This window comes from Episyrphus balteatus, chromosome 3 (assembly GCF_945859705.1).
Source record: "Episyrphus balteatus chromosome 3, idEpiBalt1.1, whole genome shotgun sequence".
Classification (NCBI taxonomy): domain Eukaryota; kingdom Metazoa; phylum Arthropoda; class Insecta; order Diptera; family Syrphidae; genus Episyrphus; species Episyrphus balteatus.
Genome location: NC_079136.1, coordinates 34,026,106 through 34,045,645, shown reverse-complemented (window position 1 = coordinate 34,045,645; position 19,540 = coordinate 34,026,106). Strand labels below are relative to the sequence as shown.

At 30.1% G+C, this 19,540-nt stretch overlaps 1 protein-coding gene across 2 annotated transcripts; it reads left to right on the top strand.

Annotated features, from left to right (window-relative positions):
• The first annotated feature begins 207 nt into the window (after positions 1–207).
• Positions 208–18,651, top strand: LOC129913590 (prion-like-(Q/N-rich) domain-bearing protein 25). Of its 2 annotated transcripts, none has more exons than XM_055992348.1 (11): positions 208–295; positions 13,447–13,739; positions 14,150–14,267; positions 14,576–14,878; positions 14,946–15,065; positions 17,046–17,165; positions 17,233–17,499; positions 17,559–17,705; positions 17,813–17,941; positions 18,008–18,157; positions 18,311–18,651. In XM_055992348.1, the coding sequence occupies exons 2-11, from the start codon at positions 13,629–13,631 to the stop codon at positions 18,409–18,411; spliced, it is 1,566 nt and encodes a 521-aa protein (XP_055848323.1). In that variant the 5' UTR covers positions 208–295; positions 13,447–13,628; the 3' UTR covers positions 18,412–18,651. The 2 variants fall into 2 exon arrangements, with proteins under 2 accessions (XP_055848323.1, XP_055848322.1); XM_055992347.1 differs by lacking the exon at positions 208–295 and adding an exon at positions 8,541–8,651 and having other exon boundaries at positions 18,311–18,650.
• Positions 18,652–19,540: the final 889 nt, after the last annotated feature.

The window sequence follows — 19,540 nt, the reverse complement described above, 5'->3', positions numbered from 1 at the left end:
ATACAACAGTGATACCATTCAATTCTGCATTTAAAATTCAATTCAAGCAACGTGAGAGTGTGTGTGATTTTTTTTGGATGTTTCACTTTGCAAAGGCAAAACGTGCTGTTGATCACAATTACCCTAATTAAAGTGCAAATTTAAAAGAAAAGGAAAAAAAAGCAACAAGGTGACGTGTGCTCATTGAAAAAAAAGGATATACACTCGTGTTTTGAACAACAAATAAATTTATACTAGGAAATCGAAATATCGAATAATCAATCGAGCTTCCAGGATTTAAGTATAATTCCCGAAGGTAAAATGACACCTTTTAATGGATTTCCTTTTTTTTTGTGGGTTGTTGTTATGGGGTTTATATGTGGGACATCAAAATCTCAATTATGTCCTTTTTGGGTCTTATTTATTTTATTCAAATTTTATGCCCCAATTTCTGAGTAAAGTATGGAAGTTCGATGTTATAGAAAAAATCTACAGGTTATAGCCTTATACAAACACATGATAGAGTCATAAAGCGAGCTGTATAGAGAAACTCGCAAGAACTCAATCCAATCGTAAATACATAGTTACAACAAAATATTGATTAGACTATTATTGAGGTAATAATTTATTCATTTTGTGTTTTTTTTTTTTAATTTATTTTCATGTGTGTATAGTTTGTAAGCGAGTATATTACATACTGTTGTACATATATGCAGGATATAATTGCAAGTGTGTGTTATAATTTACAAAAAATGATGTACCTATATGCGAGTGAGTGAACTTGTCGCGTCGTTTTTTTTTTTTTTCTTCTTTAGGTCTCCAACTTATAACGTGTTCTTAACTTTAGGCCTTTGTCAAATTTCCAATACCTAAAGTGTATGTCTATTAGCTCAAGGACATTCCTATTCAACCAGGTACACATAGTGGATATTTATGTTTATGTATATGCTATATGCATGCTATGGTGAACAAGAATTTCAAATGTTTGTTTTGTTTTATTGGTACGTATATGACAATAGTGAGTAGTAAAAACCTTTCTTTTTTTGGGGCAAGGGAAAAAGTATTCCCAGGAAGCTGACATATTTTTGAAAGAATTTTCGTTAATGGACATATGAACTGAACAAACTGTGTTTGTTTAAGTGTAATCGAAAAGATGAATGTTTTTGAGTTATAAAAAAAAGGAAAAATAATTTTTTGTTTTTTATAATGAAAAACAGTAAAATAGTATTTTATTTTTACCAGAGAGAAAATAGACTTTTTATTCCAAACTATGATTTTTACTTAGTAAGGTTTTTTTTAACCAATTGCAATTTTTCAAATAATTAAACAAATTATTTGGATTATGATTTGTTTATCGAAAAAACCATAAATGGTACGTCAAAATTGTATCCAGTGAGTTCAAGATATTCTTTTACTTATACCTACTTCTAAAACGTAAATTATTGTTTTTCTTAAACAAAATAATTTACCCCAAACGATTAATGTTCTTTCCCGGAAGTGTGAACTTATTCATCTGCTTGTTCTTGTGATCAAGTTAGTAAATTCAGAGATTACAGCAGCGTCAGTTATCTGAAAAAAAAAAAAACAAAAATTCTATCACCCATTGAAATCTACGCCAGAGGTTCTGGTTTCAAATCCGGTTTCAACTACCCACACAGAAGAATAATCCCAATGTGAAATCAAGTAATGGTTTCAAGTGTCAATTCAACATGAAAAATGGCATAAAGAGTTAAAAGAAACAGATTTTCCGAAATTAAATGAAGTTCACTTTGAATTTAAGTGGATTCCATTTATTTTAAGAAGGAATCTTATTGTTTTTAGAAGATGCAATTTTAAGTCGACATCATCTAATTTGAAGGTATCTTTTTTTCAAGCAATCAGTAGAATAAATTAATAGGTAAGACTAGTGTTTTCTCAATATTAAAACATGAATATTTTATTTATTTATGCGGTTCTTTAGTCTAATAATTGCACCTCCCTGAAAAAAGTTTTTTTTTCTATAATTTGAAATTAAAATTCGTCATAGTAAGTTTTGGGGATGCTTTTTAGAAAAAAACATTTCATATTTCTTATCTAGGATTGGTTGCCCTTTCAAGTTTAAGTATACATCTATTACACAGCCACACAAAAAAGAATAAAAGTTCTGACCTGGGGTTGCGACTAAGTTTTCATAAAGTTTTTGGGTCGCTGAAGCCGAATCCGGAGTTTGTCAGGTTTTCGAGATAACCTCAAAAAATGTCACGAAAAAAAATATTTTTTTCTCTGATCTGGATGTGCGAATATGTTAATCATATAGTTTTTAGATTGCTGAATCCAGATTTGAAGTCAATTTTTCTCTATCACGTCAGGTTTCTGAGATATCTTCAAAAAAATGTCAAAACCAAAAAAAACAAAATTTCTTATCTGGGGTTGCGACTAGGTTTTTCATATAGTTTTTGGGTTGCTAAAACCGAATCCGAAGTCTATTTTGCCGTATCACGTCAGGTTTTTGAGATATTCTCAAAAGATGTCAGATAAGAACTTTTTTTTGAGTTTAGTCATTTTTTGAGGATATTTCAAAAACCTGACGTGATACGGCAAAAAAAACTTCGAATTCGGTTTAAGCAACCCAAAAACTATATGAAAAACCTAGTCGCAACCCCAGATAAGAAATTTTGTTTTTTTGGTTTTGACATTTTTTTGAGGATATCTCAGAAACCTGACGTGATAGGGCAAAATTGACTTCAAATCTGGATTCAGCGGTCTAAAAACTATATGATTAACATATTCGCATATCCACATCAGAGAAAAAAATATTTTTTTTCGTGACATTTTTTGAGGTTATCTCGAAAACCTGACAAACTCCGGATTCGGCTTCAGCGACCCAAAAACTTTATGAAAACTTAGTCGCAACCCCAGGTTGCGAAAAAAAATTTTTTTGTTTTCGTGACATTTTTTGAGGTTATCTCGAAAACCTGACGTGATGGGGCAAAACGGACTTCGGATTCAGTTTCAGCGACCCAAAAACTATATGGAAAACCTAGTCGCAACCCCAGGTCAGCACTTTTATATTTTTTTGTGCGGCTGTGTTATTTTAATTGATGCTGGTTTTTTTTTTTTTGGGCACTCTCCTTTGATTTTCAAGTTGAATGGCAATTGCAATCTTACTAAATTGGTTTATTTTTAATAAGAAATCTATTCAAAAAATTGTACAAAAGTATTGAACAGACTAAAGAAGTAGGAAAACTTATGAAACGTTGAGTTGAGAAACGGAATAAAGTTGTTTTATTAACATAAAAGAGCTTATGCAAAAAAAAGGTTACGCATACACCACAGTGACCCGCAAATCGATTTAACTTGCATTTGAAATTTTTTTCAAGGTTAGATTAAATACACCAAACATTCTCATGATATTTTGATAAGCTCTGATTCTTGATTTTCTTAATTATGTAATTCATAAAAAGAAATAAACGAAAAATTTAAGATAGACCGAGAGTCCACAGCAAATTTTGGGAGTGGAGTTATAACCAAAATGTGAGTATGCAGTTTTATAGCCTTATGCCTTCTAATGACGTATTCTCGTCTAGCAGCTTTAAATCACGGCTTTATATGGTTTTCGGGGGGTTAAACAACGCGAGTTTTCCAATTAATGTGAGTAGGCTAAGTAAGCAAAAATTCGCATTCAAATCAAGATATGTGCCCATGATTATGAAAGTGGACTAAGGTCCATTTTCTTCACTCGGAGTCACTTTTTTCATTGTTTGAAGAAAAACTTACATAATAATTTTCTTATAACGATTTAATTATATTTCTTTTATGAAATCACTAGAGGGGCAATAAAGAAGTTTATTTACTGCAATTTCGCTTTCAAATAAACTTTACCTCTTAAATAATAATTACACGGTGTTACAAAAATGAGGTTTTAAAATATACGCGGGCGGAGATCTATCAGGTTTTGTAGAGCTAGTCGCACTGAATACGAAACGGTATTTGAAAATCCCCTAACACCCCCAAAATCTGGAGTTACGGGCAAAAAACGGTTTTTTGGACCTTCGCCCATTGAAAAAATTCTAGCTTCGACAATTTTTTACCCATTTTCGATTTTTTTACAGTTTCTGATAGAAGATAAATATACCTTTTTAACAATGTATAAAACATGTAACTCGGTTAAACCACTTAGAATTTATAAGATGTCAAAGTTCAAAAATTCAATTTTTTTTGTCATTTGCCCAACTTCGGCATCAATTTAAAGTATATGTTTTCAAAACAACATGCTATTTAAAAAATATATTCTAAAACTATATCTATTTCCCAATTGATCGAGGTATTTTTTATGAAAATCACTTCAACATTGGCTTAGAAAAAAAAATTTTTCGATTTCAACCCAGATACAGAAATTGGAACTTTTAGGTATAGAACAAAAATGTTGTTTCGGCACGTAGTAGGATAAGTTGGGCGCCAGGATTTGATGAAGGGTTTTTGTAGAGGAGCTCAATACAAACATTTTTTTCTTTGGGAGGGGGGTCTATCTCCCCCCGTTTAGGTGGGAGGGGCATTTTTCTAAAAAAAAATTATCAAAATAAAAAAAAATTATTAAAAAACAACGGCAACACTTACAGTAATAAATGATACCATTTCCAAAAGGCAAAATTGTGCATTTGATTCTAATTTTTAAATCAATATAATATTACCAATAGTTTTTGAAATAATCGATTTCAAAGTTTAAAATAGGGGAAAAAAATTTTTTTAAAACTCATTTTATACTATTTTTGTCCAGACTGCGAATTTTAGTAAATAAATTACTTAGACAGAAAACTGCCTCAATTGATTCCTTATCGAACCGTGAAAACTATATGTTTCTATGTCTTCTAGTTTTTGGGAAAATTGAAAAATTATTTTATCAGATTTTTCTTTTTTCAAAATATTTTTTGTTTTTATTTTTTTTTATTTTTCAATTTTCTCAAAAACTAGAAGACATAGAAACATATAGTTTTCACGGTTCGATAAGGAATCAATTGAGGCAGTTTTCTGTGTGAGTAATTTATTTACTAAAATTCACAGTCTGGACAAAAATAGTATAAAATGAGTTTTAAAAAAAATTTTTTCCCCTATTTTAAACTTTGAAATCGATTATTTCAAAAACTATTGGTAATATTATATTGATTTAAAAATTAGAATCAAATGCACAATTTTGCCTTTTGGAAATGGTATCATTTATTACTGTAAGTGTTGCCGTTGTTTTTTAATAATTTTTTTTTATTTTGATAATTTTTTTTTAGAAAAATGCCCCTCCCACCTAAACGGGGGGAGATAGACCCCCCTTCCAAAGAAAAAAATGTTTGTATTGAGCTCCTCTACAAAAACCTTTTATCAAATCCTGGCGCCCAACTTATCCTACTACGTGCCGAAACAACATTTTTGTTCTATACCTAAAAGTTCCAATTTCTGTATCTGGGTTGAAATCGAAAAATTTTTTTTTCTAAGCCAATGTTGAAGTGATTTTCATAAAAAATACCTCGATCAATTGGGAAATATATATAGTTTTAGAATATATTTTTTAAATAGCATGTTGTTTTGAAAACATATACTTTAAATTGATGCCGAAGTTGGGCAAATGACAAAAAAAAATTGAAATTTTGAACTTCGACATCTTATAAATTCTAAGTGGTTTAACCGAGTTACATGTTTTATACATTGTTAAAAAGGTATATTTATCTTCTATCAGAAACTGTAAAAAAATCGAAAATGGGTAAAAAATTGTCGAAGCTAGATTTTTTTCAATGGGCGAAGGTCCAAAAAACCGTTTTTTTGCCCGTAACTCCAGATTTTGGGGGTGTTAGGGGATTTTTAAATACCGTTTCGTATTCAGTGCGACTAGCTCTACAAAACCTGATAGGTCTCCGCCCGCGTATTTTTTGAGTGTTACACCGTGTTATTTTTAGGCTAGATTTGATGCAATTTTTAGCAGTGACTTAGTCCACTTTCATAATTAAGGGCACAAGCTTTTTTAACTAACCATATCAATTCTCTTCTTGGAGAGTCTTGAGTTCAAAATAACAAACAAAAAATTAAACAGAAAAGTCTCCAAAACAAAGCCGCTTAAAAAGCTTATATCTTGAGATCTATTAATCGCATCGTCAAGATTGATGTTTTCAGGCTTAGGGAAAATGACAGAGCATCAGTTGCTGTATAAAGAATATGAAATAGTGTGAATTTAGCCTCACATTTTTCACCCCCTCGAAAACAATACAAAGCCGCGATTTAAAGCTGCCAGACTTTTGAATTCGTTATAAGAACACATAAGGCTATAAAACTGCATACCCACATTTTGGTTATACCTTCACTCACAAAATTTAGGGCTCTTAGACTAAGAGTTGAAATATCGCCAATTTTCATGGTTTTAAAGTGTAGAATTGACATATCTAATCTCAAAAATATTAGGTCTGATGTCTTAGGTCTGATTGCTTAAAGTGACTACCAAAAATGTTAGAGCGCAACACAATTTTCAGAAGCAAGTTTTAGCAAGTTGTGACCCATTTTCTTTTTGGTAGTCAGATGATAATTTATTGAAAATATTTTAAAACAAATTAAAAGTTCTTTGATCTTTAATGTAAAAATTAAAAAAGAAAACTGTATTCTTTTCAGGCATTAACGATAGGGAGTCATAACCCTGACATAAAATTCTCAACATTTTACCGTGATCTTTTTGTTCCGAGTCTTTTTTCACAATCATAGGTGATGTGCATAAAAAATAGTAAATGCTTGTACTTGAAAAATTGTAAAGCATGAACTTTTTTATCCACATTTTGTGCATATCAAACCAAGTTTATACTTAATAATTTCCTATTTATTTATTTTTTATGCATACGGTCCCATCAATAGAAATTGGAAAAAAATTTCTAAAACCTTTACCTAACTCCAAAAATTGAAAGATTTGTTACTAGTTTGATTTATACTAATTTCGGTCAATCAGTTAGGAATTGATTTTTTGAGATGGACTTCAATTCCTTTATCTCATTTATAATGGCCGGGATTCCTCTTTTAATATGCATCATAATTCTAGGTTGTACAATTTTTTCATTTACAAAAGCGTTAAAAAAATCCTCAATTCTGGCCCTATACAGGGTGTCCCAAAAGTTAACGTCGAAACGAAAACGGTAGATAGGGTAGGTGGTGACAGTTATCAGGAAAATAATACAAAAAATCGCAGCCATATATTTTGGGAGTTATGGGCATTTGAAAAAAAGACGAAAAAATGGTCACCCTGTGACGGTTTTTCATGTGCCGTAACTACAAATCTTAATTTTTCTCATTTTTTTCTTTTGTTACGGAGCCTTGAATAACCCTGCTATCAAATGCATTCAAAAATTTTATCTCAGCTGCATCAGTTTTAAAGAAAATATTACTTTTTTACCCAACTTAGTACTAAAAAAATCTACATGAATCTAATTCAATGAGCCGTAGTGTAAAAAAAATGCACTACGATGTTTCGGCAAGTTGCCTTAAAAGTCGGTGTGTTCAATTCTCTTTTCAAAATGGTATAACATTGTTGGGAATATTTCATAAATAACCGAGATAAAATTTTTTTTCTTAAAAAATCCGACTTTTTATGAGGTATTTTTCCATATTATTCAAGTTTTGTACCCTTTCAGAACCTTTCAGAATACAAAAACTTAAATAATATGGAAAAATTACCTAAAAAAAAGTCGGATTTCTTAAGAAAAAAAATTTTATCTCGGTTATTTATGAAATATTCCCAACAATGTTATACCATTTTGAAAAGAGAATTGAACACACCGACTTTTAAGGCAACTTGCCGAAACATCGTAGTGCATTTTTTTTACACTACGGCTCATTGAATTAGATTCATGTAGATTTTTTTAGTACTAAGTTGGGTAAAAAAGTAATATTTTCTTTAAAACTGATGCAGCTGAGATAAAATTTTTGAATGCATTTGATAGTAGGATTATTCAAGGCTCCGTAACAAAAGAAAAAAATGAGAAAAATTAAGATTTGTAGTTACGGCACATGAAAAACCGTCACAGGGTGACCATTATTTCGAATTTTTTTCAAATGCCCATAACTCCCAAAATATATGGCTGCGATTTTTTGTATTATTTTTCTGATAACTGTCACCACCTACCCTATCTACCGTTTTCGTTTCGACGTTAACTTTTGGGACCCCCTGTATATTATAAATCTGATGAAAACATTATTTTACCTAATAACTTTGAGTTTGTATGTCCTTCACTGATTTACTCAGCTCTATTAGTCTTTGGAATATTAACTTCATTTAAGTTAAGCCATTTATCTTGTAGTATAAAGTTTCTCCTCAATCTCAAACAAAATTGTGCAGATAATTTTATAAGAATGTTGCAATTTCTTCGATAGTATTATCAGAAACAAAAAGTCATAGTAAAACAGGTGTTCCCAGAGAATTGGTCATACTTCAAGTGTTGAGTTAATAAAAATACCTTATTCTCACTTTTTACTTGTGATAAGATGAATGTCCGTTCTTATCATATGATAAGCTTTTAATTTCTTCGTGATAAAATCGACAAATCCAAGAATTGTATGATTTTAAAAGTTCTTATATTAGTTTAGTTAGTTTGTTTTTAAACCTCCGAAGTCTTACAGCAAAATTATGAAGAAGCATTATTTTGCTTTACTCGTTCTTGTGTTTCTGTTTCAAGGTATTTTCTTAATTTTTTTTTCGCAAATATTTAGTTTTTAGACTCTCATACATATTTTATACTAACGCCCAGAATCCAAAAGTTAAATAGGATTGCTATTCTCGAAAAATATAAACCTTTTTGGAAAAAAAAATTAAAGAACGTTATATAGTGTTTCTAAAACTTGCAAACAGTTATACACTATACAATACAAAGTTAAATGAGTGTCTATATGTAATATGAATTATTGTTTATAAATATATTAGGCGTAAGGGTTTTTAAATTACTCGTTGGTGGAACCTGCAAAAGGAGTCTATTATTTTCATCCTTACAAACAAAAGATTTAAATCTTTTCAAGATATTTCCAACAAAAAATTAAATGACAATGCCAGAAAAAAAATATTTAAAGAAAATTGTATCCACCCTATTTGGAGGTTGAAAAGGAGATTCTACTACAAACAAGTATGAGAGCACTTGTGGGTGTCCTTGAATTTCTGATACAGATACTTATAGTAACAGAAGATTTTTTGTGTGTTTTTGTTGATCCTATAAAGTATTCACAAAACTCAATTAATTTAAATTTGGAATTTCTTTGAAAGCCTCAGAATGTAATCAATTTTAATCCAAAAATAATAAAAATCGATCCAAAATTGTAGGTGGAATAATCATAAATAAATAACGTATTTCTTAGCTAAAAAATAAAGTGAACCAAACTTTAAGCATGAATTTTTAAATTTTAAAAATGTTAAAAAGTTGCTATTGGATCACCCATCTGCTTTATGTGGTGGTACAACATGTCAAATTGAGTTTGTGCAAGTTCTTGAGTTTTGTCAGATGAGATGTCAGTTTCAGAACTTTTTGTCTTAAGGAAAGTCAAAAGGGATAAGACTTTTACTTCACCCTATAATAAAATACGACAAAAAGTTTCATTCTTTAAAGCCATTTATTTATTAAGAAATAGTATTTGTGTCTGTTATATTTTTTTTATTTGTTGGTATAAACATTATAAGGGAACTTTAACATGCTAAGACCATAAAGAAATCTATCTTATCAGATCAGGTGTGCAAGAAAGTTCAGTGTTGTTATCTTTGTTCATTCTTCGATTAGTTCAATTTATTATTATTGTATGTATTTATTATTGGCCCTATAGATTATGGAAACATAATTTAATTTGCAACAATGTTAACAATAGTATCTAACCCTCAGAGTACTTAAAAACTATTGATAACAGAAACACAATTTTCATTAACTATCTTGAATTAAATTAGGACTCATTAAGTGTTTTGATCGTTTAAGAACTATTATACCTTAATTATCAGTTAAAATTGGATTGGCTGCTAGATTGGAATATTGATCAAATCATGATGTTGGTTTTAGAAGTTTATTAAAATGTAGTAATTTTTTTTTTATTCTTAATTTTTTGTATTTAAATAAAAAAAAACATGGTTTCATTCAAAATTAACTTTTAAAAAATGTAAAAAGCGATTTTAGTCATAGTATCCCCAAGTTTTTGCGAAAATGTTTGCCGATGGTTCGCATAATTACTATTGGGAACGATTTTTAAATTTTTAAATTAAATTCTTATGAACAATTATTTAGTTTTTTATACTTTTGTTGACAACCACCCAATAAAAGTAACAAAGATTATTCATTTCATTTTTATTCTTGTAACTTAGTTGACTTAAGGCTTATTAAGTTAGTAAGTGTATCAAACTCTTAAAAGCACTTCTGTTGGCTCCACTTGAGCATCAATCCAGAGCCCAAACTTATGAACGAATATATTTTAATTTCAGTTTTAATGCTATTTATATAATTTCCAAGATTTTTGTTTGTTTGTAAAATATTTTTGTTTGTGCAATATATAATTGTCCCACCCGTTACGCCTTAGCGTCTAAAATTTTTGAACTTTTTGTTTTGTTTCAAAAAAAAAAATGTTGCGTATACGCCACAGTTAACCAGCCTTTCTGAAGAAGGTCTTTAAAATTTTACTTCAATCTTTAAAACATAGATATGTAGGGCAAGTGGGGCAAGACCACCCCTTAAGTGTTTGATTACCTTAAAAAACAATAAAAAAAAACAACATTCAATTAAAATTAAGTCTGTGTTCATTAAGTTTAATGTTTTTTGTAGGAACTCTCATTATTATAAAAAAAATTTTTTTTTAAATTAAAAGACATTACGTTTAAAAAAAAAAACATCTAACAATAAACGGTTTCGCCCTCACATCATCGGAGTAAGACCCTCCTATCAAATTCTGATGATTTCTTTCTTTAAAATTGAATTTTTTTTTATACCGGAAGCCACTTATTTTATATTACAAGTGTTGTCAATTTAATTTTTTTTTTGTATAAAACATAGTACAAAAACGATCTTGCCCATACTTCCCCTATGTACATATGAAGGTTTCACCGGACCAAGTTAAAAAAAATAAAAAAAATCCAAATCTAGTGCCAAAATCTGCGCAAGGTTTGTCTATACTAACGTCTTTCATTAGTTTGATCCAAAAGTGTTTCGATTCAAATTTTCATTTGTTCGAAAAAAATATTCACCATAAGATTCAATGGAAATCTCCGTATTCACTTTTTGTGTCTTGGTTCACTTCAGCTCTTAGCCCTCCATATATAAATAAAATACATAAAAGGTATAGGAATTTAAAGCTAAAAAGAGATTAAGGCCAATTTCAATTTTTAGGAAATATATTCCACTTGAGTGTGGCATAACACCGATATCGAAAATAAGCAGTAGGTACTTTCGATATGACCGAAATAGGAAAGGTTGTTTATCTCAAAAAATGATTTAAAAAAAAAAACAAATAATGTGGCAAGTCAAAATATTTTTTGGACCGTATTTAACTTAGGTAGGTACTATAAAACCGTTTTGTTGGTTATCTGACTTTATCGTTAACCATGGTCATTTTTGTACAAGAATGTTTAAGTAACTCTAATACATATTAAAATTATGAAAAATGTTAAAAAAATCATTTTTGGATTTTTTTTTTTTGAAAAATCAATTTTTGTAATAAATGTTAATGTTGAAGCTTTTTTTAAAATTTTTTATTTTTAAACAACTTTTAAAAAACGGCTCTCCAGATTTTCAAGTTTATTTTTATACAAACAATTAAATGGCATACTAAAAGCTATTTTTTAAGTTCGTATTTTTATTTCTTAAAAAAATTCTTTTATGAATTTTTAAAATGCTCTAATATTCCAAGTAAATTTTAACATTAGAGCAAGTACTTGCGACCCTGTCGAGCATTTTATTTTTTAATCATTTGGCAACATTTAGATTAGAACAATCCTTGCGTTTAGTAGGTACTTTTCTAGTCCAAAATAGTTCGCTAAGCCTTACTGCAAGTTTCTGGTAGGTCTTTTACTTTTATCTTACGACAAATTATGATCCGATTTCTAGTTTCAATAGTTTTTTGACAAGCTATAACTTAGACACTGCATTCACATAATAAATGTTAAAAAAAAAACACAAACATATACAAAATTCATACCTCCTTAAAGGGTTGTTACATAGCAATAAAAAAAACATCAAAAAATTTCTCTACAATTAACTTATCAATCAATATAAATGAAGTTCTAGCCCTAAAACAATTCTTCTAACACCTTTTGTGTATAGGTATTTTTCAAATTGCCACACATCAACAAATAATAACATATGTATGTAAGAAAGTATCAAGTAATTTAGTCTACAAGTAGTAGCCCCAAATGTGTTATAGGAGTTTTTTTTTGGAGTATTGGATATTGATTGAATTATTTTTAATTTCAAGTCTTGTGTTGAGTTGGAACAAAAACAAATGCATCGTTGTTCGTTGTTGTGGTGGGTCGACCTCGTCCTTTTTCAAACCATTTTTTTTTTTTTTGTATATCTAACAGCTACTAGCATAATCATGTTAACCTATTACACACCATATTATTGGCTATAGTGTTGGCACGAAATCGACATTAAAACTAAAGGAGTGTGATTTACGCAAGGATGGTGGATAAAGCTATACAGAATATATTTTTATTTTTGTTTTTTTTTTTCTCTCTATTCAGGTATATTTTTTATGACGAAGTCTTTCTTTTGTTGTTGCTGTTGTTTCAACAAATAACATTGAAATTTAATACAAAAAATATGAATGGGTGATAGTAAAATTAAGGTCTAGTACCGTGTACCAATTATCAAGTATCAAGCATCAAGTACCAAGTACCAAGTATCAATACTCGCTGTGAAGTGATTCTTTAGTTTGACAGATGAACTCACCAAAATTTCCCAATGTTTATATCCTTTCAATATGGTTACTCTGTTATCAACTTTCATTTATAAAAAGGCGTGGCTTCATTCTAGTAAAACAGAAAGTTTATTTCCATCCATTCATACACAATCACACACATTGACACATTATAATCAATCGGTTTAATTGCCATAGGGGAAGTTGTATTTGCGACAGCTTTATAGTCCATTTCCACCCGCCAAAGACCTGCAACACCTATTTATGTATATGACCTGACCGTGTAATTAAAATGTTCATTGAAAAAAAAAATATATATAACTGACGATTTATTCGCTACAAATAGCTGCACTCTGTCTATGACCCGTCGGTTTTTATATAAAAAAATAATACTTTTGCATGCTTTGCGCTAGCAACCCTACATGAAAAAAATAAAATCGATGTTAAAAATAGCAACGATTTTATTGTTTTGACAACTATTTCTATGTAGATTGAGTGATGGGTTGTTGTTGTTGTTGTTGTTATTGGTCGTTCAACATAGTAATTAAGAATATTGTAGTAGATTAAAATTTATAAATTTTATGTTATTATTTACAGCATCACAAGGTCTAATTTGGCCATGTAATTCAAATGATGAATGCACATCGGAGGAATCTACATGCTCAACACTTGGTACATGCGAATGCGAATTCGATCATGTCTTTTCGTCAGACTATGCAAAATGTCTGAAGACGTCACTGTATAGTGACAAATGTGAAGAAACTGGTCAATGCAATCTTATGCCATCTGGAGCTAAATGTAATAAGGGGGTCTGCGAATGCAATGATGGTTATACCTATGTAGGGGGACGTTGTAGGCTATTAAATGGTCTCGGAAATTCATGCCAAACGGTACGTTGATAAAAAATATGTGTGATATGTTTAACATGTCAACATGTTTGCATACTCTTTCCATCAACATAAAGTTCCAACTATAATAAACATGACCTTACATGGGCTAATGTCAATATGACATGTGCAAGTGAAGTAAGCGGTAACACAGAATTCCATAAGGCTGGCTATAATGCGTATATGCGTATATTGTTCAACATTCGTGATTTTTAAAAGAATATTTCATTATGGTTACTCATAATGTTATCGGAAACATAACAAAGCAGTTCATTCGATTTTTACAAAAGCTCATGCAAACTTATGCCTATTATAGTTGGACCTTAAGTTTTCAATTTTTCTGCTTTTAGTTCGCACTTTATTTGCCCAAATTTCATTTAATTTATCAAAATGTTAATATAATCTATTTTTAGGACCTAGACTGCCATTTTGGATATGATCGTCAATCGGTTATGTGTAAAAATCAAATTTGTGAGTGCGCAAATGGATATTATAACAGATATGGAAACATCTGCCGTCGGAAATCTATGGGTAAGTTTCTTTAAACAAATAAGTGTATTCCTGCAACATGGCGTACACTCATAATAAACGTGGTAAACGCTGTGAAGATTCCAAAAACTAACAATTTTGATTCTATAAAGCCTTATAAAAGCAACTGTTATATCTATAAAGCTTTATAGAAGCAAATTTGTTAGTGGAGATGAGAACTTTGTTCTATTTGAATGGAAAATGATAGATCTTGTATAACAGTATGGCACATTTAATTCGTTTACCATGATTTTACGTTGTTTTTGCTATCCACATATTCTAAATGCTAAAATAATTTTTATTTTTTTTAGCAATTAATGACCCATGTGTTGTTAATACTGACTGTGATGAACTTGGTAGTAATGTCAAGTGTGAAAATCTTGTATGTGCATCAACAAGCACAAATGGTGATTTTCCTCCACGTAACCAAAGAGAAATTGCTGTTCAAACTAGCTTAGAATCATATGAGCTTAAACCATTATCTAGTCTTAAGAGAGATATATCAATTGAAAATCCAGCTTCATCACTTGCAACCGGAAGAATAACACGTGATGAAGAAGACAAAACATTGTCAACTTTATCAAATACTGACGATGATGCGGAAGATAAGAAATGTACGTACATAATTTATTTTGAAAAATTTTGGTTATATTTCATTTAATCAAAAAATGTAACTTATAGATGGGAGCAGTTGTACGGACAATGGTAAACCATGTCAAGGATTGGCTCATTCAACTTGTGCTGATAACATTTGTTATTGCAGACAAGGTTATTATGCCAAAAATGGAAAGTGTTTTGCAGGTAAGACCAACAAAATTATATTCTCAAGCTTTTTTTCAAAACCACTTCTAGTGATTTTAGCAAAAATTTTGATTATGGTTTTTTGTGAGAAAAATAGAAATCTTAATTTTGTAGATATTGAATGGATTGAATCTTACTTAATTGGTCAGTTCAAGTCATAAAGTTGAATTCGAAAATAAATATTTAAGGTATATTGAGTTCATCTAACGTCCCTCTGGGTAGTCATTTAGGGCCTTTATTATTTGTAAATTTCATTGATGATATTTTCAACCTTAAATTTTTGCCTAATGTGTGCTATTACTTCTCATGACAAAACCCAATGTAATTCATGGCTTGATTCAACTTTAAAATCTATGTTACCGTAATTGATTAATTAAAAGGTTAAAAAAAAGTTATTTTAAGTTCAGAAAAAGAAGAAATCTAGTACCTAACGAAAAAGTCGGAATTTCATTTTATTTGTGTGATTGGTATCAAAGCAGAATTTCACCCTCTATATCAGTTTCAAGATCAATCAAGTTCAAAGCCCTCCAAAATTCAAATTTAAATGCATTTATTGTGCAAGCTTAGGTGATGAGGTAGTGGTTGATCATTCAAAAAAATTTATGTTGATGCTATATGACAAAGGTCCCGATAAGATCAATTTAAAACATAAATTATTTTTATCAAAAATCAAAACCGACTTCCTTAGATTAAAACTGGGTTTTTTGGTTTTTCTAATAGTTTCTATTGCCAGAAGTGAATAAAATTGGTTCACTCAGTCTAAAGTTATGAGGTAACAAACACAAACAAATACAGACAAATTGAATACTTCCTCGGTAAAAAATATAATCGTTTTAATGAAAAGATGCATTTACTCTAACAAGTAAAACGAAAAAGGGTCAAAAATAATGGTACGCAAATTTGCCACTGTGTTTTCACTTTTAATACTACTTAAGAATAAAAAAAAAGATTGTGTTGTAAGAAGCTTAGACTTTTTCATCATTGAAATAAAACGCTTAAAAATAACCGAAAAAAAGTCAAAAGCTACTAAATGGTTGATCAATTGCACATTTGATTCGTGCATATTCAGATGAAGTATAACTCAAAAAGGCAGATTTTAATATTTCACATGAGAATGTATTTTTTGGGGAAAGTGGAGGATTTCGAACTTGTACCGAAATATCCTGAAAATAAAATTTAATACCTGTGAAATTCAGTGAAAGTGTTCCAGTAGGTAGATATATAGGTTTATGATAACTAAATACAAAAAAAAGGTTTATTCAAATGTGCAAGAAATAACTTAAATTTTATTTTACAGTAATGAAATTATGTTGTGCCATATTATTCTAGATTTTGTTTGAAATTTAGCATTTTCTTAATATACCAAATGCAAACACCTCAAAATTGTACGTTTGTTAACCAAATTTATTGGACAGACAGAATTGTCCAATAAGTATTTCCTAACACATTATTATAAACTAGGAACTGAATCGGCAAGGGTGATTGTGATAGTTGATTGTCACAGGCGTTTTCAAAATGCAGTGTTCTCGAATGCTGTTCGCTTCAAATTTAAAGTTTCCTGCCAGAATGTATTGTTTTGTTAGAGTGGGGCGTTTGAAAACGGAATACATATTTTCATGTTGATAGAATTGTTGGCAACCCTGGATTTGCGGATAAAAGCTTAAGTTTGATCTACGCTCGTTGAAAATATATTGTTTAAAACCATTTTTTTAGTTCAAGTCACTATGGCGTATGAGTAATTTTTTTCTATAGGTATGGTTATATTTATACTTATTTCTACTTTACTTTTAAGTTATTAAATTCTGATAACTTCCAAGGACATTATATTGTATTAAAAATCTATATTGTGAAGTAGAAGAGTTCTTTTTAGTGTTATACTTCCTCTTCTTAGTGTTATACTTAGTTGTTGCGCTTTTGCAAATATTTTATCGAATTGTAACAAGATATTGAAATATCAAATTTAATTATCTCTTTTTTTAGAACTCGGAGAGATAGCTGAAAGTGTTGACGAGTGTGAGTTTGAATTCGAAGAACCAACTAAAAAATGTCTTTGCCAAAAGAACTACTTCTATGAGCGTAGTCTTCGTTCATGCAGAAAACGTGAGTTAAACTTAGCTTATAACATCAGGAAGCTATTTACCACTTTACTCCTTCCTGTAACTTACAGCCATCCAATATCACTTGTCATGTACATCGAACAGTCAATGCAGTCCATTTGGTGCCGTTTATTGCCATCCTTCCATACCCAGACGTTGTACGTGTGAAGAATTCGCCGAATACGATGAACTTAGGCAGTTATGCGTTTATAAACAAGGTCTGGGAGCACAATGTACGACAAATGATGGTTGTCCATTTGAAAATTCTATTTGTTCATCGGAGCAAGTTTGTAAATGTAAAGAGCATTATATTGAAGATAAGGGCGCGTGTGCAAAAGGTACATATTAGAACATTTTCGAGTTCATTGACAATTTAATTGAAATTCTGGCTTCTTAGGAATTGGAGCGGAATGTAATGAAGATTCAGAATGCCTGCCAACCAACACAGTATGTGAATCGACAACAGAAAGTAAGAGCGAAAAGTCGAAATCTTGTCAGTGTCGAAAAGGATATGTGCATTTTAAAGATGAGTGTTTGAAACAAGGTATTAAAGTTTTTGATTCCTACCGAAATTGCCTTGCAAAATTGGGAGTCTTGTGTATATCAGAAAACTAATTATAATTTCATTATATTTTTTAAACTCGCCAACAGCTGTTGAACCTGAAGACGAATGTGTAGAAACAGAACAGTGCAAGCCTCTCCTAGCCAACTGTGTAGATAAGAAATGTGTTTGCGGTGATAAACAGCATTTCAGCGGCGGAAAATGCGTTGATCAAAAAGGTTTGTGTATTAGATAAACAGCTTTCTTAAAGAAGATATAAAAAAATTTACAATTTTGTGTAACAGGTTTAGGTGAAGCATGTACAAGAGCTGGTGAGTGTCATATAGAAAAAGATCCTGAAAATGTCGAATGTAGAAATTCAATATGTCAATGCAAGTTGGGATACCAGCCATCAAACGGACAAAGAACGTGCAACCGCGTTGGAGCTAAGACAAGTGAGTTTTCATATATTTTATACTTAAGAAGTTATATTATCAACGCCAACATTTTTTCTTGGGCGAAAACGAAATTTTCAACTTAAAAAATCCTATCAAAAACCTAGTTTGTTTCTATTTAAAAATTGATAAACTCTTTCTTTACATTTTCAGATTCTTCCGGAAGGCCAAGTGCTCTTAAAATAATAACATTTATGTTAATTGGATCAGCATTTTTAATAACTAGTGCAGCACTAAAACAAGCATTCTATTGAACAAAACAACAAAATCTTTAGTTAAACCTTCATCAAATCGTGGCAAAAAAGGGTTATTCTTCAATATTATTTTTGTAAATTAAATCTTTTAAATATTGTATTATAGTAAAAAAAAAAAAAACAACATTATTTTAATTAATTCTTATCCACCAACAAAATCGTTTAGAAACAATTTATATAAGATTATAAGCAAGCAATACAATTCAAATAATAGGATAAGAAAAACAAAAAAGTAATGTTATGGTAAATTAAGTCCTTATTTATTTAATGAAAAATCCGTTTGAATAAATAATTTTGAAAAAAGCTCAAACTCTGTCTCCAATTTATTATTATTTTTTTTTATTTTTACATAAATGTATAAAGATAATATAGTATGCATAAAAGTTTTACATTCAAAAGTAAATTTGAATAAAAATATGAATTAAAAAAAGACTAGATTTTTGTCTGGCATTTTTTTCTTTGTTCAGGTTTATTATTCAATTTTGAAAATGGAAAAAGGAAAAAGGAAAAAAGTTTTCTGCAGAAAAAGCAAGAAATTCTGGAAATATTTCCAGAAAAGTTTGCCCTTTTTTCATGTAAACGGACTTTACACCAATGCTTTTTTTTGTTGCCCTTTTTACGTTTTAATTGTGCGTTCCTCTCTCCTTTTTTTTAAAGTTGATTCTACAGGCTACTCACTCATCAGTTCGGGCTCTCGTCCTAAGGTGCATGAAGGTGATTTCTTCATTAAACCAAGTAGGGAAGAAGGGGCAGTTTAGGAAAGGGGTGCCTTTGGACAAAACCAAACAAAAATATCAAAACGAATTGTTTTTAATACTTCAATTACATTTTACAGTAAAGACTCTTTTATAAAAAACATGTCTTGTAAGTTTGTTATATTTGTTACAGTAGGTACCAACATAACAACATAAATAAAAAAATAAAGATGGATTTGCGGAAGCCATTTTTTTTTCGATCTGAGACGTAAGGTTAAAAAATTTAATTTTTAGTTTTTAATGAGCCCCCTAGGACTTATGTGATCAGACTTGGGCGTGTGGAACTATTTACTAAATGTAGGCTATTGATTATGTCGAAAAAAACAGGGTAATAAGGAACTAAGACGTTCACGGGTTTTAATTGCAGGAATCGT

Bases quoted from the DNA above. Each gene is read 5' to 3' on its own strand.
- LOC129913590 (XM_055992347.1), top strand. From the start codon at position 8,603: ATGAAGAAGCATTATTTTGCTTTACTCGTTCTTGTGTTTCTGTTTCAA. The intron at 8,652-13,446 runs GTATTTTCTTAA...TATTATTTACAG, and splicing joins TCTTGTGTTTCTGTTTCAAG to CATCACAAGGTCTAATTTGG. The intron at 17,942-18,007 runs GTTTGTGTATTA...TTTGTGTAACAG, and splicing joins AAAATGCGTTGATCAAAAAG to GTTTAGGTGAAGCATGTACA.